At 45.7% G+C, this 21654-nt stretch overlaps 1 protein-coding gene across 1 annotated transcript in view; it reads left to right on the top strand.

Moving 5' to 3' along the window:
- The window catches only part of PARN (poly(A)-specific ribonuclease), a 143964-nt gene that overhangs the window by 27480 nt on the left and 94830 nt on the right, over window positions 1–21654 (top strand). Inside the window, exons 14-18 of the mRNA XM_077773192.1 lie at window positions 3161–3204; window positions 4384–4426; window positions 5797–5872; window positions 8338–8448; window positions 8778–8847. Coding sequence (XP_077629318.1) covers window positions 3161–3204; window positions 4384–4426; window positions 5797–5872; window positions 8338–8448; window positions 8778–8847 — 344 coding nt within the window. The remainder of the gene's footprint in view (window positions 1–3160; window positions 3205–4383; window positions 4427–5796; window positions 5873–8337; window positions 8449–8777; window positions 8848–21654) is intronic.

The raw sequence follows: 21654 nt of genomic DNA, 5'->3' as shown, positions 1-21654 counted from the left end.
GTTGACTGTCCCTGTTTTCCGCCTTCGGTGATCTCACCCACTCTTGTACCTTCAGCTGAGGACAGTGACATCTTTATCTGCAGCCGTGATCTCTCCTCAAACACAGGTACACACTTCCTGCCCGACTCCACACGACTCCACCCTTCAGATGCCTTCAGAGCAGGCGGGGTGTGTGGCGTGTAGTTTTCAGATGAGATGTGTAACTGAGGCTGCCTCTCTTCCCGTCTCTTTCTCTCTAAGCCAGATAATTCTCCTTACTCCTTCACTGTAAATCATAAACGATGCCCTCTCGCCAGTACTATTTTTAACATCAGTTTGGACTCTTCCTGGTCATCTACGGATTCCTGACAGCTTGTCTCCATGCTGTCTCTCTCACCTTTGGAGTCTCTTCATTTTAATTGCAAGCAGCCGTGTTTCTCATCTGCAGCTTGGCACACACCAGGCAGGCTTCCCTGTCTCTCACGTTCAGCCTATCGTTTCAAACAAAGGTTGGCAAACCTTTTCTCCAAAGGGCTGGATAGTAACATATTTTAGGCTTTGCAGGCTTTACAGTCTCTGTCATGACCCTCAATACCGCCACTGTAGCCGGAAAATGGCTATGGAATGCATAAACAAGGGGTGTGGCTCTGCTCCAGGAAAACTTGGTTTAAAAAGTAGCGAATGGGCCAGATTTGGGCTGTGGGCTGTAGTTTGCCCGTCTCTGCTTTCAGCTGCCACCACATTAATCTTTTAGGACTTCTGGACTGGAAGATATCTCCTTCAGAGCCCAGTGTCATTTATACATCAGCAAAGCCTCCGTTCCGTCACGTTTCCTGTGAGACATTGTTCCATCAGGATCTTGATTGCTTTCTTAGGAAAAGTCCACTAGAGCCCCGCTGAGAATACAGTGGGTCCGTTGCTCCCTTGTTCTAGTTCTGCACCCTCAGGGTTGCCGGCGCTTTTCATGACAACTGTGTCACCCTCTGGGACTCAAAGACTGTAGTGGCGAGTCTCAAACAGGACGGGTGTGAACTCGCAGTGTAGAAATCTAAACGGCTACTGTTGATTGCAGATCAACCACTTCTTTTGGCCCAGTAGGCCAAAGTACAGCAGCTCCTCTCAGGGTTTTTTGTTTTTTTTTTGACCTTTAAACCGGTGAAGTGATTGGTAAGGAAAGAGAAAGGGGCGTGACATACTGCATCTGAGCACCAATCAGAGCTGGGCCCGGAGGAGGCATTACATGTTGAGTTAACAACCGAATGTCTTCTGGCTGTGCTGGTTTTATAATCTTCTGATGTATGGCTCTGTTCACATCGCTGACCCTGCTCAAATGTCTGAACCTAATCCCACATTCTTTGCTTTTCTATACAGCCGACTCTTTGTAGCCTGGCAAACCCTGCCTCTCTGTGATCTGGCCCAACCAGCCTGTGCCTTCGAGTCACTTGTTAGGCTCCATGTGGCCAGCCAGCCTGGCTCCTTTGTTCCTGGGAACCACTTGTTTCTGGCTGTCCGTGGTTTCGGGATACCATTTCCTCCACCTTAAATTTTCTCCACGTTTGCCGTATACAGCTTTCCCAGTCTTTCCAGCGTCCGCAAACGCCTCTTCCAGGAAGTCTTCCATGCCCACTTGCCTTGCCCAAGAGACGATTTTTCCTTTCTCTGAACTCCCACAGAACCGTGTACCTCTTGTGCCTACTGTTTTTCTTGACAGCTTTCCCCCTTTCTTCTTCTAGGTGATCGGCTCCTCGGACAAGGGGTTTAACCTTTTTTGTTGTTTGGGTCCAAACGCCTAGCATAGCATGTTGTCCAAGCACTTGATAAATGTCACCCTGAATGAAACTACTGCAGTTCTCAATCCAGGTGTAGTACAAAGAGCATGTGTTTTGTCGCAGAGTAGGACGTGGGTTAGGAGACGTGGCTTCATCCCTTCCTTTATTACTAAAGCGACCTGAGTAAGTAAGTGTACCTCTTTGTGTTCTGTCCCTGTCAGAAGGAGAAAATGGTTTTCTTCCAGTGCGTTTAGGAAGAAGCAATGAGAATAAATGAGAAAACATGTTTAAAAGTGGAGAACTTTTGCATGTGCTTATACCGCATCTTGCATTTAAAGGAGTTCTAAAGAATGCATGTTCTGGAGCTGCCTTTTAGGGGAGAGTCGCTTCTGAAGAATCTCCATGGTACTTGCGCTTGACCTTTTACGAGGTATTGATCCAGAGTTCTGTTGTATGCTAGCCCTGGAAGGAGCCAGAGTTCTAATTTTTTCTTGCTTGTGAGGCTTTGTGATGGCATTGAGAGGTGACAGCAGTCAGTGCATTTCTGTTTGGCCTCAGCACTGAAACACTTGTTCACGTATTGTCTGTTAATTTCATGACAGCCGTTGAAAAGCTGGTAAATATTCCAAACTAGCTAAATACTGTCTGTATTTATAAGCTCAGAGAGCTAATTGGAAGTGGCAGTTTGCTCTGAAGCATGAATAACGCTGAAGAGAAGTGTGGTGACAAAGGGTCAGGAGTATGACGATTCAGTCTAGCGTGGCAATTATGTATGTAAATGGGTTCATTCAAAATTGGATCCCTCTCCTTTCAGCATCAGACTTCCTGATCAAAATAAACTGGGAAATGAATTGTCTAATTTAGGCACTTGCTACAGGCGCTTCTTTAGCAATTTTCTGAGTAGTTAAAGCGTGCATTGCGCATTTTGGAACGTCTGTGTGTTAATGGCCTTTTAAACTAGCATTTCAAAAGCGTTCTCAGTAATGGTATAACCTAGTTTACAGAATACCCATTTCCTATTTAAACCACTTTATTTAAATAGCTCTACTAGTCTTGCTGTTATGATGGATTTGTTTAATAGAGCTATTACTGAAAGCTTCCTGGCGTGTACTAGAAACCTTTCTCCCTCCTGTTTCAGCAGTAAAATGCTGGAATTTGTTTATTTTGGTTATGCAAAGGTTTTATGTCACATCATAGGATTCTCAGTCAGTGAAGAAATTGTGAAGATTTTTAGAAAGTAATTATTAACTGGAAATGGATCTGGCCATTGAGCCTAAAGGGCCCGTGTGAAATATCACAGTTTGAAAAGAGAACTATGAAGCTTGAAATGTTCATGTGTGTTTTCAGTATTGTGAGCATATTAGTAAAATCACAGTAAGTCATTGTCCGTGTTTTGTTCTGTTTTGTTTTAGGACTTAAATGAGTTTAAGGAGATGACAACATGTGTTTTCCCCAGGTAAGCTTTCTTTAAGGATTCTTTTTGTCTTTCCTTCAAAATAGTTCTCTTATGGTCTATAATATAAACAGGTAATAAATAGTAATAATGGTAATTACCCGATTGTGGTTATGGTCCAGCTGATATAAGCTGGGAAATGGTTTAACAGGTCCAGCTGTGATGGTTTGCTTTTATAATTGAGGATTCATTTTATTCCATTAAAAATCAAAATTTGAACTGAGAGTGAAAATAGACAGCAGTTCCTTTCTTCTCGTCCCATATCCTATGGTCTGGAAAACTGGCAGAGTCTTCTTGAATTGGCTCTTGTCTCCCTTTTACATCGGACCTGCCTTGTCCCTGTCGTTATCCAGTTCAGAGTATTCTGTGGTATAGAAGATTTTTTCTAGAGATTTTTGTGGCTAGAGATTTTTTCCCACAACTCTGAATTTACCTGTCAGTGTCTCCCCAGTTAATACCGCATGGTAGGTCTGATACGTTACGTGTCACATGTCTGATAGGTCCCCTGTCGGCCACGTGGAGCCTCCAAAGCAGGGGTCTGTGTGTAAAGACCCATCTGAAGAGGGACGGGCATGGTAGCAGAGCCGTCATTCTTACATCCGGGCTAATTTGCCCTGTTACGGACACTGTTCACATTTATGTCGCAAGAAACAAGAGTTTTCTTCTTAGTGTCTGTCTCTTTTTTTTTTCTCTTTTTTTCTTATTCTAATCTCTGAAACCAAATTCCAAGAAATAACAATGATAGCATGAAACTGCCAAATGCAGATTTTGACCTCCATGAGTTTATTTTGTACAAATCTGGGTAGGATAGTAGTTGGTAAAGACGTTGGCAGGGGGGTGGGGGGGGGTGCTAGTCCAGTAGCCATATTTGAACTGTGTATAAATTTAGGAAGATCTCTGCCTTCCCCTTGAGATCGACGTAGCCCACACCATCTTGGGGTCCAGGCAGATCAAGAGCTGTCCTCTGAGGGTGGTGGAGTCTTGTAGCCTCTTGATGAAGAGGGGCTGACAGGATGGAGTCCCAGTCTGATGTCGTGGAGATGCCGGCACTACGTCAAAACGTTTCATGTGCTTAACTCTCCTGTCGGCTTTTAGGACAGTAGGCTTTTCACTTGAGTAAAATACATTTTGGACATGGATGTGCATTTTGTTTATCTTACTGAAAATTCTTTCGTTTTTTAGACTCTTGGATACAAAATTGATGGCCAGCACACAACCATTTAAGGTATTTTTAAAATATGAGCTATCACTGATAAACTATGTTTTGATGTGTTTCAAAATGCCACTAGGGGCTTGAAATTCTGGTCTATTTAAATATCATTTTCTTTCTTTTAAATAAATTTTTTAACATTTAATTTTGAGAGACAGAGAGTGACAAAGTACAAGCATGGGAGGGGCAGAGAGGGAGGGAGACACAGAATCTGAAGCAGCTCCTGTCTCTGAGCTGTCAGCACAGAGCCCTATGTGGGGCTCAAACCCACAAACTATGAGATCATGACCTGAGCTGAAGTTGGACTTCTTAACTGACCGAGCCACCCAGGCGCCCCTAAATAACTTTTCAAATACATTCAAAAAAGAAAAAAATTGGAAAAGAACTAGAAGTAAATATATCAAAATGTGAATAATGGTTGTGTTTGGGTAGTAGAATTATTTTTTTCTCCTATATTCATTTTGAATATAAATGTTTTTGTTTATTTATAGTTTTAAAAATATTTATTTTATTTATTTATATATTTTTTAAAAAGTTTTTTTATTTATTTCTGAGAGAGAGATAGAGACAGCATGGGGAGGGGAGGGTCAGAGAAAGGGAGACACAGAATTTGAAGGCAGGCTTCAGGCTCTGAGCTAGCTGTCAGCACAGAGCCCAACATGGGGCTTGAACCCACAAACCGTGAGATCATGACTTGAGCTAAAGTCGGACGCTTAACTGACTGAGCCACCCACGCACCCCTATAAATGTTTTTAATGTTAAAATATATAATGTGTTTTTTGGGGGGAGTGCGCTTGGCTGGCTCAGTCAGTAGAGCATGCGACTCTTGATCTCGGGGCTGTGAGTTCAGGCCTCATGTTGGGCAATGAGCCTTCTAAAAATGTGTGTGTGTGTGTGTGTGTGTGTGTGTGTGTGTGTGTGTGTAATGCATTTCTGAATAGGTTACACATGAATAGGTTACACTTCATTATTTTCCTGATTTTATATATTTTGGTTATATTTCTTGACCAGAAAAATTCACGTAAAAGTATAATCAATCATTTGCTGTTTTGTGAAGTGACTTTATATAACTGAGTGAAATGAATGCCAGAACTGTTTAGGTTTCTGGCCCAAGTTCTGTAGGTATTTAACATGTCTTGGCAACCTTTCATGTGGTGATGCTTTCCGCATGGGGAAAATGACACTTGACGCCTTTCACGTTGAATGAATGAGGACGCCTGTGTTTCTTCAGAGAACACAAGGGGGCAGTACTAGATACTGGGTTGTTTTGTGTGTTTCTTTTTATCGTTTCTTGATTTTTGGTTCTGATATTCAGTGAATCTCTGCTGGAAGTTACACTGAGATGATTTACGCTCATACGTAAACCTCCACTTTCTGCTTTGCAGGATATCATTAACAACACATCTCTTGCAGAATTGGAAAAGCGGTTAAAAGAGACACCTTTCAACCCACCTAAAGTTGGTAAGAATATAAAGTGATCCCGATAGTGCCCAGAGCCCTTGCGATCATGACTGATGTACATCGCAGAAGGAAGAAGCTGCTCTGGAAGCCACCGTGCACACGTACGGATTCTGGCTGAGCAGACCTGCTCCTGCCCTGTGCTGACTTACGCTTTCTGAATAAAGGTGGTCTCATAATCCTACACCTAATTTATGTTAATCCAGTTGGGTAGCCCATTCATTGAGAAATTTAGCAGTTAAAGTTTCAGGGCTTTTATTTCCTAATGGTTGGAATTCTCCCAAAACTTGATGTATCTATCTTTTCTGTGGCACATTGTTTAAGCAGAGACAAAGAGTTGGTGATTAAACTCAGGGGTCAAAGGGAAAGACAATTTTTGTCTCAGGGGAGACCAGAACTGGGTTGAGAGATGAGGAAAGAGGTCCCCCCAACCCACTCCCATCAGTGGTGGCCAAGCAATGGAAGGGCAGCAGCAAGGAACGCCAGAAGTAGGGAGGAACATTTCTCAGGGCAGAGATGTTTTGCCATGTCTGGTCGTGGCCACCACCCAGGTGTGTGGCGAACCTGCCACGTGTTCCCTCCGTGGTTCCTGTTTGCCTCGTTTTGCTGCTGATACCGTAATTAGCATTCCATTAGCTGTAGCCTCCAAACTTCTGAATACATTGATAATTGGGCTAATGGTTCAGAAATTGACAATGGAAGGTACTAAAGCAGCCAAGATTATAGCCATTTGCTTCCCTTCTTGGGTAATAGTCCAAAAAAGGAATTAAGAAAAGGAGGGAGGGTGAGGGAAGAAAGCCTAGACCTTTTTTGTCTAACACTGTGATGGAAATCATTGATTTTGGAAATGTGTGTTTCAGCTGATGGTAGAGTAGAAGCTCTTACTTGGCTATCATGTTAACAGACTTTTTTTTTTTTTTAAAGCTTAAAGTGTAGTATTTAATACATAAGTTAAAAAAATTCTTGTTTATAGACCCTTATGTTGACTTAAGAACAGTCACAATCTAGGGGACCCTGGGTGACTCAGTCCGTTAAGCCTCTGGCTTTGGCTCAGATCATGATCTCATGGTTTGTGAGTTCAAGCTCCATGTCGGGCTCTGGGCTGATAGCTCAGAGCCTGGAATCTGTTTCAGATTCTGTGTCTCCTTCCCTTACTGCCCCTCCCCCGCTATGCTCTGTCTCTCTCAAAAATAAATATGCATTAAAAAAATTAAAAAAAAAAAGAACAATCACAGTCTTTTTGTTAATTCCCATTCATGCTTTTGATTTTGTTGTAACATTTTGATACTCATTTCCAGAATGGTACTGGGAAATATTTATGAGTTACAGCTTTTTAAAAACATTTTTAAAGAGTTATAGTTTTATCTCATTCTTTCCATGTAATATTCTGGCACATGGCAGAGAGTTTACTCTAAAGCAAGTCAGTCTTCCCAGACACTGCACTCAGCATCTGTGTGTATCAGTGTGATGTAAGAATCATATAAAATGGTCTCTCCTAAGAAGTGGTCCCATGTTCCATGGGCAGCATTTTTTTAAGAATGTTTTTTAATGTTTTATTTTTGAGAGAGAGAGAGAGAGAGAGAGCTGTCAGCACAGAGCCCGATGAGGAGCTGGAACTCACGAACTGTGACATCATGACCTGAGCAGAAGTCCCACGCTCGATCGACTGAGCCACCTGCACGCCCCTCCGCGGGCAGCATCATAGCACGTTCTGATCTAGTTTGGGAGTTAGTTGTGCCTCCATCTTTAGATCGTACGTTTGGAGATGTGGCAGATGGCAGTGCTGAGCCAAGCTGCCAATGTTAATTAGCGCCTTTTGCTTTTTAGCAGGGTTACCTGGGGTATTGATGGGTAACAGTTACAGAGCATTTACCTTGTCCCAGGCACTATGTGAGAGCTTTACTGACATTAGCTCATTTGATCCTCACAAAAGCCTAACGTGGGAGGTTTTCATCTCCATCCTGCCAAAGTGGAGGTCCGGGGGTGAAGCGACCTGCCTAAGATCACATTGCACATAAATGGTGGAACAAAGATTTAAACTCAGACAATGGAATGCACAAATCCATACTCTTAGTCATGATCGAAATACCCATTATGTCTCTATATCATCAGGGAAGAAGTTCCTAGTGACCTCAGAAAGCAGGCAGAAGACAGATCACTGTCATAGAGCAAGTTGTGCATGATTGTAAATAGCACCTGCCCGTGTGCAGTGAGGAGCCTGTGGCTGGTCTCTGGGGGTGTAACTGAGGCATCTTCTAGCCCCAAGCCCTCATTTTCAGTAACCCTTTTTTCTCATATTGCAAGGTCTCCTGTGCAGGGAATTAAGAAGCAGATAGCCTTTCCCTGCTTGTCTGGGCTATTTCTCCAGCACATACCAGCATGGTTTGGATTTGGTAGGGCAGCGTGCCTACTAGTCTTCGTGATTTGTGATGTCCTTGGGCAAACCCTTTGTTCTTTTTTCCCTCTAGAAAGTGCAGAAGGTTTTCCGAGTTACGACACGGCTGCCGAGCAGCTCCACGAGGCAGGCTATGATGCATATATCACGGGGCTGTGCTTCATTGCCATGGCCAACTACCTAGGTACTCACTGTGGCTGCTTCCACCAGACACGCTGAGTTTGGGGGCAGGGGAGGAGGTGGGCTTCTGGCCTGTCTGTCCTCTGCATGGGGCCCGCTTGCCCAGGTAGAAGTGGGAGGGTCGGAGGCCAGAGCAGAGGGGCTCGGGGCAGGGTGTGGAGAGTGCACTAGGAAGACCCTTTGACACCTAACTGGTGTGATGCTTGGCGCTCGGCCCTCATGAGTGCTTCTGACCCTTCTGAACTGCACACTTGATCTACATAGACGGTCATCTGAACTTTCGGGCTCCATCTCCTTGACTGTGTGTAATACTCTGCTTCTTTTCTTCATTAGGTTCTTTTCTTAGCCCTCCAAAAATTCACGTGTCTGCCAGATCAAAACTCATTGAACCTTTTTTTAACAAGTAAGTAATCAGAGCCCCAAGGCCCACGTTCTTTCACTGCTGTCAGGGGTGCTTGGGAGCTGGAGTCATTTTTAGATAAAGGGTTTCTCATCTCTAGTGACTCACATGTTTTTTGAAAACAGAAATTGACCTTCTGGGAAATGATTTATTGGTTTAAAAAGAAAGAAAGAAAACACTGCCAAAGATAGTGCATTTCTTCCAAGGCAAAAAACTGGTGGTTTTGGCATTTGAATTACCTATAAGGGAGACTCTGCACGAGAGAGTGTGTACGTCTGTGTGTGTGCGTGCATGTGTGTGTGTGTACACAGTTGGACCTAACACTGCCAACATACTTTACCCATGAGGTTATTATTTATACTTTTAGTATTATCTCATTAAAATTCTAAGAAGATGTTGGTTATACAAAAGATAATCTATGGAGAAGGCTTGATTGTCATTTATCCCGAGCTTTCATCTGAATGGATTCAATGAAGAAGCCTGCTCGTGTACTCACGGTTGGAAGGAGTCGATGTGATTTAGGGAGACGTCGAAGTTCAGAGCATTTTCAAAGACTCTTGAGATGATGACTTCAGAGTGTGGCTTGTGCTTTCTTGGCACCGTTGAGACTAAAGTTATGGATGTGAACCTCGGGCCGACCACAGTTGGGCCGTCGCCAGAGCCCTAAGCCTTCTTTACCCCCGCTCTCTTAACAGGATTTATTCTAGGAGATTCTGGGTGAGCCAGACAGAATGAGGCAGCCCACATCGGTCATTCCGCCTGGGAGAAAGAACTCCTTGAGTGTTGGGTTGGTTACATCATTTCCTTACATTGTATGTAGTTCTTTACAGTTCCGTCAGCAAGAATGCTGTCTCCTTTGGTTGTTTGTACAAATACTAGTGTCGCGGAGCTTGTATTTAGGTGACGCGCTGCAGAGACAGGTGTTAATTCCAAACACCTGGATGCTAGCGGCTTTGGGATTTGTGCAGTCTGAGTTAGTAAATCTTATCACACTGTGGCTTCTTATTTTTAAATCTTTTATGTGGAAGTTCAGAGGAAAATTNAAGTGGGGGTGGCAGGAAGGGCAGAAGGAGAAAAAAAATCTAAAGTGGGCTCCACACTCAGTGTGTGGAGCCCGACGCAGGGCTCAGTGCCACGACTGTGAGATCATGACCTGAGCCAAAATCAGGAGTCAGATGCGCAATCGACTGAGCCACCCGGCTCAGAGACGAATGGGAAGCAATGCAGTATATACTGAAAATCAAGTTGAAGTTTTTTATTAAGTTTTAAATTTTATTTCCAGTAGAGTTAACATAAAGTGTCATGTTAGTTTCAGGTGGAAAATACAGTGATTCACCAGTTTTGTACATTACTCCATGTGCATCATGCTAAGTGTACAGAGTTTAATTTCTTTTTTCATGGAAAATTGATTCTGTTAACAGTTGAGCCCTTGCTGTCTATCCAAGCCCTTATGGAGAAACAGGCTATTCTGTGCTCTTAACCTCTATTTTGGGGGCTGTGTTTATCTTTGTAAATCTTTGAAAGGGCAGCTTATGTCAGAGACTGTGGAATGTGCAGGGGACCCTAAATATTGTTTGGATCCTGACTATTCCTTGTATTTTTATGTGCAGGATGTTAAGTTCATTGTTCAATGATATTTTTCAGCTAGGACCTGTTTACTCATTTTTTTTTCAATGTTTTATTTCTAGGAGAGAGAGAGAGAGACAGCGTGAGCAGGGGAGGGTCAGAGAGAGAGGGAGTTACAGACTGAAACAGGCTTCAGGCTCTGAGCTGGCAGTCAGCACAGAGCCCGACGTGGGGCTCAAACCCACGAACGGCGAGATCATGACCTAAGCAAAAGTCGGATGCTTAACCGACTAAGCCACCCGGGCGCCCCTTACTCATTTTGTAATATAATTTTTTAAATCAGTATTTGTTTAAAAATGTTTGTTTATTTTGAGAGAGAGCCTGCGTGTGCTATGCGAGAGTGGGGGAGGGGCAGAGAGAAGGGGGGAGAGAGAATTATAAGCAGGCTCCATGCTGTCAGCTGTCAGCACAGAGCCTGATTCGGGGCTTGCTGTCATGAACTGTGAGGTCATGACTTGAGCCAAAGTCAGATGTTTAACTACTGAGACACCTAAGCGCCCAAGGACAGTTTCATTTTAAATTGAAATGTTCATTCATTGTTTTTTTCCCCCCCAGAAACCTAGCTGCATACCAAAAACAGTTGAAGATTCAGGAATCTTCCTGTGATAACGCGCTGAAAATTCTTGGTTTTTTGCTCCATTTTTTTCCCCCCATCTGGAAAGGAAGAACAGTTTCTTCATCTTTGAAGGAAAAAAGTCCAGCAGGATTTGAAATGCAGAACAGGACTATTTTTATCGTATATTGGAATAGTTTTGTCAAGTACAGTCATCAATTCTTTTCTCTTTGAAAAATAATTGATACACAACGTTGTATTAGTTTCAGGCATACAATGTGGTGACGTGGTATTTACATACATTATGGAATGTGGTCACCCTCCTCAACCCATTGAGAAAGCAGGAAAAGCACTTGCTTTCTTTTGATGTCTCTTTCTTGTATTAATAATGACCTCATTCTTAACTTCCGTGCAGGTTTGATTTATGGCATTAACCTTGATTTTGTCATTTTTTTCAAGATATCCTTGTAGAGAAACATCCAGAAATGGCCATCAGCATTCCCTCAAGTGGTTGATTTTAGAAAAATCTGTAAATTTTTCTGAGAGTTTATTTGTTTGGCACTGGGCTTTTCTCAACGTGAGCTTAACTAAATATTACATAGTCCTCCCATAAATTTGGGTAGAAATCAAACTGCCTACATATGCGGAGAACGTTTTGATCCTTTCTCGCTAGATTCATGTTTAAAAAATAAACCTTGAGGAGGAAGTAAACCACCTATTTCTTCATCATTCTGAATTAGCATTTAGCTGCATTAGTTCTGCCTTTTTGGGAAGGTTTTATTGAGAGCTTTCGAGAACTCCCCGAGGCAGCTGGCGTTGGAGAGGTCTGCGGAGACGGAACCAAGTGTGAGGGCTTTCCGAACCATATTTGTCTAGAAGAACATCCTGGGCGGATTTGGCATGCTGCCATTTTGTCTCTTTCGTGGCCCAGGCACCTCCTATATTTCTCCTTCCTTTGTTGGCATCTGAAGGAGAGTCATAAAGGAGTTGAGCAGTGGCAGTCCACATCAGCACCTCTGATGACTGGCTGTGTGGAGTGTGGCTTTCGTTTATGTTGTAGGCTGTCTGGGCAGGGAGTGATTTACCTCTTTCTAGAACCTTGGTCAGTTTTGATCAATGCATGGAAAACCAGACTTTGAGAAGCTCCTTTGGTCAAATCCTTTTAGGCTGGAAAGAGCTAAAAATACTCTTTGCTTTCACTTTCTTTCATACGACAGAAGGCACGAAATCAGGCTTTTGCCTTATATTTTATTAACAGTCATCCGTGTCTGCAAGGCACGGTGAACTCTCGCATGGATCACCTTTTCTGAAGGTTTCTGGGAAGGTTATTTTCTATTTACCTCGTTTCTTAGAAGGAGGAAGGAAATGAGCAAGTCTCTTATTTTGGCTAACCTCTGGAAGTAAGGGCATCAAAAGGGAAGAATTGCCTGCAATTTGCTGTAGAGGATGACCGTCTTATTCTTGATACAAGTGTCCTGAATAGGAACAGGATTCCTCTAGAAATCTAGGACTTCCTGAGATGACATTGCCCCGGTTGCCGGCAAGTGCCGTTCATGCCCGGCAGCATGGCGTGCCGGGTCCCTCGTGAGTTGTCCGAGGGTCCGACTGCCTGGGAGTGCGGAACCTGCTTATCTCTCGAGCGTGGTACCCAGTCACCTGCCAGGTGATTGCTTATCCTTTTCCTGCTGGTACCCTCCCTCATCCAGAAGGTGCTGGAATAGCAGGAGAATGAGCCTACTCTGTTTTGATTCCCCATGTTGGCTGTTGGTTTTTAACATCCTGGCTAAAGGGATGAGAGGGAGACAGCATGACCAGGGGAGGGTCAGAGAGAAAGGGAGACACAGAATCTGAAACAGACCCCAGGCTCTGGGCTGGCTGTCAGCACAGAGCCCGACGTGGGGCTCGAACCCACGAACCGTGAGATCATGACCCAAGCCAAAGTCGGAGGCTTAACAGACTGAGCCACCCAGGCGCCCCAGGTCATTTGTGTCTTTACTGAGTATTTGAGTCTAAATTAAGTCTTGTCGTTACAAGCATTATAGTGATTTTCCTACCGCGAGACTTCTGCCGTCCCACCGTAAGTGAGAGTTACAACAACAGTTTGTGCTGTGAGTATGGCGGTACCTGTGGCTGGAGCTGTCACAGCAGTCCGCATAATTGGTTCTGTTTGCATTTCAGATGTTAAATCGCTTGTTTAACTCCTCCAGTAGAATTGCTGCCCTTCGGGGTCTCGGGGAGTAGCACAGTGCTCTTGTGGTCCATGGGTCAGGTACCTGGGTTTGAATCCCAGTCCCATTTCTTACCTGTGCCATCTTGGGCAGGTTACATATGCCCTCTGTGCCTCAGCTTCCTCGTCTGTCCACAGAGAACATTCCTACTCATTTGATAGGGCTGTAGTGGGGGTAGAATGAGAGAATGTATGTGCAACAGACAGCGGCTGGCACCTCGTGGCCCCCGGTCAGCCTGGCGCTGCTGTGCTGCCGCGAGGACACTGACACCTGGGGGATCGCTTCTCATACCAGGTGCCCAGGGCACACACAGGGCTGTTTGGCTTTCGTAGAAGACGCCCTGCCATCTTGGGCTGCACACACCCTGGAAGCGGGACTTTCTGTTCAATTATGAGCCTTGATCACAACAGGGAGGCGAAGAGGAAAGGGTGCTTTCTAAGTGGTGTCCAGGGAGAAGATCCAAATGTGTTTTCTTTTTTTCCTTGTTGTTTTTTTCCTTTGCTGCATGTGGTGGTTTCTCAGTCTTGCTGCTGCGTAGCCTTCCTAGGTATGGATTTTTACTGGGAGAGGAGAGGAAAGAAATAGCATTTACTTAGTGATGTGGGGCAAGCTGTTTCTTTTTATTTTTTTAACAGCTTTATTGGGACATAAATTCACATACCATACAATTCACCCGTTTAAAGTGTACAATCCGGGGCACCTGCATGGCTCAGTCGGTTGAGCATCTGACTTTGGCTCAGGTCGTGAGATCATGGTTCATGAGTTTGAGCCCCGCGTTGGGCTCTGTGCTGTCAGCACAGAGACTGCTTCAGATCCTCTCTTCCCTTCCCCCTACCCCCCGCCCCTCTCCTGCTCATGCTCTCTCTTCCTTTCTCAAAACTAAACATTAAAAAAGAAGTAAATAAAGTGTACAGTTGAATGGCTTGGGGCATATGACATTATTACTTTTTTAAAAAAAATATTTATTTTTGAGAGAGAGATAGAGACAGAGTGTGAGCAGGGGAGGGGAAGAGAGAGAGAGAGAGAGACAGAATCTGAAACAGGCTCCAGGCTCTGAGCTGTTAGCATAGAGCCTGATGTGGGGCTCGAACCCACAAACTGCAAGATTGTGACCGGAGCTGAAGTTGGATGCTTAACTGACTGAGCCACCCAGGCGCCCCTACATTTTTAAAATTATGACAAAATATGTGTAACATCCGATTTGCCATTTTCAAACATTTGTAAGTATACAGTGCAGTGGCACTCAGGATGTTCACAGTATGGTGCTACCATCATCATTCTCCACATCCAGGGCTTTTCCCTTATGCCAAATAGCAACTCTGTAACCATTAAGCAATACCTCCCCACCCCCACCTCTCCGGCAGCTCCTGGGAACCTCTAATCTACTTTTCTGTCTCTATACATTTTGTCCTTTTCGTGAGCTGTTCCCTTTTTGAACAACTCATCGCTTCCATGAGATTTTAATCTGTTAGAACAAATGATCTTTTGCAAACACCTGGAGCATTTTTCTTTTCTATTTGTTTGCTGTCTTCTGTTCCAGTCACTTCTTAGGCACACGGGCCTCGAGATACGTGGGCGGGTGCAGCGTCGTGTGCATACCGGGCCGGGCCCCATGCCATGGTGGCGCGACACTCGTCCTTTGAGCGCTGGGTTCCACGTCTGGGAAACGGAGATGATAAACGTCCACCCGGTCGGGTTGGCCCGCAGCGGTGGCAGGGTGGCATCGACAAGGCCTATCGGCGTGGCGCGTGGCCTGTCATGGGCGCACCGAGTGCAGCTGGTGCTGTGACTTTGACCAAAGTGAACGTCCAGGAAGGGGACGAGATTCTTGTTTCTCCTGGTCGCGGGGACTGTGGCCGGGAGAGCAGGCAGGCTGAGTGTGCTTCGCTGAATCTTCCTGGGTGGCAGTCTCGGCGTCGCAGGGAGGGAAGAGGCGGAGGTGCACGGTGCCCGTGGGAGCCGTTCTCCGGGGGACGCCAGCCTGGGGCCCTTGGAAGACATGGCCTAACGGGCCTGCGTTGTCGTGAAAGAGGTCTGGCTGCGAGGCTGGGCTGAGTGGGAACCAGGGACTCTGCCGTGTGCAGGTCCCTCTCGCGGGGGTAGAGCCTTATGAGGCCGCGAGGCAGCTGTGCAAGGCACACGGTGTCCTCCGTTCGTCTGCCACCCAGAGCAGCTTGGCTGCCAGGGTGTTTCTCGCTGCGGCAGCCCCTGGTGACACTGGCGCCGCGGAGGTCAGGGAGCAGATGGAGGCCGACAGTGGCAGTGGTGACTGTGGGACCCTTCATGTCTGATGGGCTGGCTTTCCCAAGAACATGGTAGTGGCTGTCCTTTAATTTTATATTCGCGGTGCTGCTGGCCTCGAGGGGTCGTGTTCTCTGCCCCTCAGCTTCTTCCAGAAATGGTTTTGTGCTGGGGATAGGGAGTAGAGCCCACCACCTGCTCCGAACTGAGTAGAAGGGACCGTGGTGCTGTTGTGGGGATTGCCTATAGTCATAGAGAGCCAAGAAGTAGGAGTCCAGGGGTGCCTGGGTGGTGCAGTAGCTTAAGCATCTGGCTTCGGCTTGGGTCATGATCCCACGGTTTGTGGGTTCGAGCCCCACATCGGGCTTCGTGCTGGCAGTGCACAGCCTGCTGGATTCTCGCCGTCTCCTCTCCCTCTGCCCCTTGCCTGCTTGCACTCTCTCTCTCTCTCTCTCTCTCTCTCTCTCAAAATAAATAAATAAACTTAAAAAAATGGAATCTGGGGGACATCTGGATGGTTCAGTCAGAAGAACATGTGATGCTTGATCTTGGGGTCATGAGTTTGAGGCCCCTGTTGGGTATAGAGATTATTTAAATAAAGTAAAAAAAAACTTTTAAAAAGTCCATTTTCAACCTTCTCCAGTTTGTGCAAATCTTGGAGTCTGGCACCATGAGTAGTAAAATCACAGCATTGCAGATGCTCAGAGCAGCCTCCCAGATCCCAGAAGGATTAGAGCCCGTTTCTCCCTAGCTTCCAGAATGTATTTTACCCCAGTACACAGGATATATTTTATCTTCACATACTTTAACCAAAGCCCTTTGTTTATTAAATTTTAATTTATAAAAAATGTTTATTAATTTAGAAAGAGAGCACATGTACAAGTGAGAGAAGGGGCAGAGCAAGAGGGAGGGAGAGAGAGAATCCCAGGGAGGCTACGTGCTGTTAGTGCAGAGCCCAACTTGGGGCTCGATCCCTTGAACTGGGAAATCATGACCTGAACTGAAAGTAGGAGTCAGACACTTAACCGACTGAGCCACCCACATGCCCCCAAAGCCCTTTATTTTAACCTGGGTCATGTTCGCTTCACTTTTGGTTCCCCAAGTTACTAGGATAGAATCTCCAAGAATTGACTTGGCTACTAGTCCAGGATAATGTTTTCACGAGCCTTAGCAATTATTAATTACATCTGCCAGAACTGTTTTTCCAAATAAGGCCACATTGATGGGTACCGGGATTAAGTGTGCACGTATCTGTTTAGAGACCACCATTCAGCCCACTGTAGGCTGTTAGTAGTAAAGGCAGCATTCTTAGGTATTCTTCGCCCTGCTTTGGGGAGGAAAAACCAGGCAATAGTTACTTCTAAGATTATGTAACATTTCATTCATACAATTCAAGGGTCACCAGTGTAATACTGAATATCTGGTACTGGCTACCCCCAAACCTTCTCCATTGTACACCGTCTACGCTTTAGTGAGTTCCTTACGTCATTTATCCATATTTACCGTAATTGCTGCCAGCAACCCTCAGAGGTAAATAGTAATGTTCCCATTTTAAGTTTTTTTATTTAAGCTTTTAATATTTGTTCATTTTTAGAGACAGAGTGTGAGTGGGGAAGGGGCAGAGAGAGAGGGAGACACAGAATCTGAAGCAGGCTCCAGGCCCTGAGCTGTCAGCACAGAGCCCAACGCGGGGCTCAAACTCACGGACCATGAGATCACGACCTGAGCTGAAGTCGGATGCTTAACCGAATGAGCCACCCAGGTGCCCCTTGAGTTCTTATTTAAAAAAAATTTTTTTAATGTTTATTTATTTTTGAGAGAGAAAGAGATAGAGCACGAACAGGGGAAGGGCAGAGAGAGAGGGAGACGCAGAATCTGAAGCAGTTTCCAGGCTCTGAGCTGTCACCACAGAGCCTGATGTGGGGCTTGAACTCAAGAATTGCGAGACCATGACCTGAGCCGCAGTCGGACGTTTAACCGACTGAGCTACCCAGGCGCCCCATTGAGTTCTTATTTTTAAGTAATCTTTCCACCCAAAGTAGGGCTCAAACTCAACAACCCCAAGGTTAAGGGTCACGTGCTCTGATGACTGAACCAGCCAGGTGCTCCAATAATGTCCCCGTTTTATTTTTTTAATTAATTTATTTAGAACAAACTTGTAAGTGGGGGATGAGTGGAGGGAGGGAAAAAAGGAGGGAGGAGAAGAGAGAGACAGAGACACAGAGAGAGGGAGAGACTCTTAAGCAGGCTCCACACCCAACCTGGAGCCCCATGCGGGACTAGATCTTACAACCCTGAGATCATGACCCGAGCCAAAATCGGATGCTCAACTGACTGCCCCCCCCCCCCCCAACTCCAGGCCGCCCAGTAATGTCCGCATTTTAGATCTAAGGCTTTCTGCCAAGGGTGTCAGAAGTGGCAGAGTCAGGGACAACCCAGGTCTGTCCTCGACCAAGAATAGTTTCTTCCTCCACATCACGCGGTTTCTAAAGAGAGGTCTGTGGCAGTTCACCTGCCCGTTTTCCCAAGAGACGGTGCTAGTATCTGTGAAGGATTTCCTTTTCTCTTGGTGTTTGGCCTGAGCAGTGATCATACAAGATGTTGACTTTGACCCCTGGGTTGCACAGGGCTAGTTTCCTGTGACTTTTACAGTCCGCCATTCCGCAGGCAGCGCACACGTCGCCTTTGCATAATGCTTAGTTTAACGTTTTCATTTGACGTGATTTGCTCCGGTTCATTTGATGGGGACTCTTCACATGAGCTGCTGGTTTTCTTTCTCTCCCCTCCTCTCCTTGTTTGTAGTGCTGTATCTGTTTAAGAAAGGCCGTGAATTGGCTTCAGGACAGATGTCGGGTAACGCTCTATTTGTCAAAATATCAAGTGACTATAGATTGAGCACTGGGTGCCTCGCGCCCGAGTGAAATTAAAATAACTGATGCCCCAGCCAGTCCCTTCTAGCTAGTGGATGTCTTTCTATTTTACACAAGAGCTTTAGCGAGCAAAATAAATGAGCTTGTTTTGTGAGAGATGTCTGCATGCTTCCTACCCTGGATGATAAAATTAGTTTTTTATAGCACATAAATATGTATAATGATGAGCCCTTGCGTACAAGGTTCTTATGAAGTGCTTTTACCGCTGTGCCCTGAAGGAAATACCGAGCCCATTTGCAAGTACAGAAGGGCTGGCAGCCGTTAAAGGTTGCAATTTTCCTTTGGAAGGCTCGGGATGTGGGGTGAACCTCAAATTAATTCACTGCTCACATTGTGTGGAGATTAGATTTTACTCCCCATCTCTGTACCCCAGTCTTAAGTGGTGTGAGGGGAATGCAGTTTTACTTGGAAATCTCTTTTTTGAGACAAAGCTTTTTAGGAACAGAAGTGGAGTCGGGAAGAAAGCGGTTGGGCAAATGTAAATTTTTAACTCATCGAATGAAATCCTGCGTTTCTAGGAAGAAGAGGGAAGAGTTTGGGGGCTAAAGGTTTTTCTTTTTGTCAGGGGAGGAGATCAGACAAACACTGTTGGCCTTTATTCAGACATGCTGTAACATTAGAGATCCTTCCAGATCATTCAGACCTGGCGGTTACGTGTGCAACTCTCACGTCACCGAAGGTAGACTCTTGTATTCAGGCACCTGCAGGTCTCCCAGGCTGGATGTGCCGATTCACTGGTTTTCCTGAGGGTGATCACAGTGAGGGGTTGGGGGTGGGGGGCGCCCGAGGCCCGGGCAGCCCACCGTAGCAGCTCTGTCTGCACTGCAGACATGGGGAGATTGTCCTTTTCTTTTAAGATTTTATTTATTTATTTTGAAAGAAAGTGTGTGTGAGCAGGGGAAGGGCAGAGAGGGTAGGGGAGGGAGGGGGGGAGGGAGAGAGAGAATCCCAAGCAGGCTCCACACTGTCAGCACAGAACGTGACACAGGGCTCTGAACCCATGAACCGTGAGATCATGACCTGAGTTAGAACCATGAGATCATGGCTTGAGCCAAAACCAAGAGTCAGATGCTTAACCAGCTGAGCCACCCAGGCGCCCTGAAAGATTGTCCTTTCCGTTTGTGACAGCCTGGCTTTCCTTGCGGCCTGTCCTTCCCATTGCCTTGAAATTTCAGCCTCCCCCCAGCTCTTGCTCAAACGGCAGCCTCGTTTCATGTGACTGGGACTGGCTGTAATTTAATCAGGCCTTAGAGCATTACCAAAAAAATGTTTCTGGGGCCTTGTGTCTCAAGCTCTTGCTTCACCTGGGGCTTGAGTAGGGACTGAAGACTCAAAACATGACTTCTTCCTGTTTGTTTCTGCCTCACCATTGGACATGGGGCCTTTCGAAACAGCTTCGATTAAAAGTGAAATGTGGGGGGCACCTGGGTGGCTTAGTCGGTTAAGCGTCCGACTTTCGCTTAGGTCATGATCTCGCGGTTCGTGGGTTCGAGCCCCGCGTTGGGCTCTGTGCTGACTGCCAGCTCGGAGCCTGGAGCCTGTTTCAGTCTGTGACTCCCTCTCTCTCTGACCCTCCCCTGCTCACGCTGTCTCTCTCTCTCTCTCTCTCTCCTAGAAATAAATAAAACATTAAAAAAAAAAAAATAAAAGTGAAATGTGGGAGGGGTGCCCAGCGGAGGCAGGGGAGGCAGGCCTCAGTGTAGAGCTAGTAGCCAGAAGCTTTGGGCCTGAGTCCCATCTCTGCTCCCGTGGTGGCCAGAGGTAAGCCAGCACACCTGGGAAACCTGTTCCCTCACTGCTGGTCTGAGGAGGCCGGCACTTACCTACCTGTCACCTGTCCTGCAGACACCAGAGGGGCGGGGAGGCTGAACGTACAGTAATACACTTTGTCTTTCTGGTCAGGCACTTTGTGCTTCATATTTTCTTGTCTCGTTGGAACACAAAATACCCACTTCATGATTCCACCAACCAAAGAGGAAAAAAATTCCCTCTTTTCGGTGCATGTGCTAGTAGTGTGTTTTCTGTCTATTTCATTTACTAATTGAGATCAGTATGATTCATTTACTGATTGAGATGGTATTTATTCTGTAATTTTGTAACTTAAAGAAATACAGGAATGAATTTTCCAAAGACATGAAAACTAGTGGCCAGTGGCACGTAGGTGGTGTTCATTGGTTCATCGAGTGGATGTGTCATGGTCCCCTTACAACCTAACCTTCGTGGTTGGGTCTTGTCAGTCAGCACGTCCTCTACACTGTGATGAGCCTGACCATTTTTTGCCAGTTGCTCTTTTTTTTTAATTAAAAAAAACTTTTTTAATGTTTGTTTATTTTTGAGAGAGAGAGTGTGATTGGGGGAGGGGCAGACAGAGAGGGAGACACAGAATCCGAAGCACGCTCCAGGCTCTGAGCTGTCATCACAGAGCCCAACGCAGGGCTCAAACTTACAAACCATGAGATCATGACCTGAGCCAGTCGGACGCTTAACCGAGTGAGCCACCCAGGTGCCCCTTTATTTAAATTTTTAATGTCTCTTTATTTTTGAGAGAGAGACCGAGTGTGAGTGGGGAAGGGGCAGAGGGAGTGGGAGACACAGAATCCAAAGCAGGCTTCAGGCTCTGAGGTGTCAGCACAAAGCGCAAATGTGGGGCTAGAACCCATAAACCCTGAGATCGTGATCTGAGCCGAAGTCAGACACTTAACCGACTGAGCACCCTGGGCGCCCCTGCCGTCTTTGTTTCCTTGAGCTTTGCTACATAAAATGGGTTAACACTGTCATGAGTTTGGCAAATCCCTTTTATTCACCGGACAACCAGAGAATGGTTCAGAGAAGCCACAGTCCAAGGCAAGCTGTTGTGTCATCAAAGAATAACCTTTAATCTTCGTGTACTTCTTCAAGCAGCCTCGCATGCTTTGTGGTGGCCAGAGGCAGCGTCTGACACTTGCTGGTGAGGTCAGAGAATTTCGATAAGGTTAGAGGTGTCTGATTCCGTGTGTTGTGCATATTGCTCACGCCAAGTATTTGACGGTCTTCAGTGCTGCATTAGTGCTGAAGTTTAACGTGTGACGCTAGAGGTGTCCATTTGTGGCCAATTCATAGAACCAGGGGGGGCTTTTGCCGTGAGTCGGCAAGGGAGTCCTATTAGTGATCTTTTTTCACCTTTCTTCTTAAAAATGAGAACAACAGGGGCGCCTGGGTGGCTTAGTCGGTTGAGCGTCCGACTTTCGCTTAG

Source organism: Crocuta crocuta, unplaced genomic scaffold, assembly GCF_008692635.1.
Source record: "Crocuta crocuta isolate KB4526 unplaced genomic scaffold, BGI_CrCroc_1.0 scaffold16, whole genome shotgun sequence".
In the NCBI taxonomy this organism is placed as follows: domain Eukaryota; kingdom Metazoa; phylum Chordata; class Mammalia; order Carnivora; family Hyaenidae; genus Crocuta; species Crocuta crocuta.
This window is presented reverse-complemented; position numbering and strand designations above follow the sequence as displayed.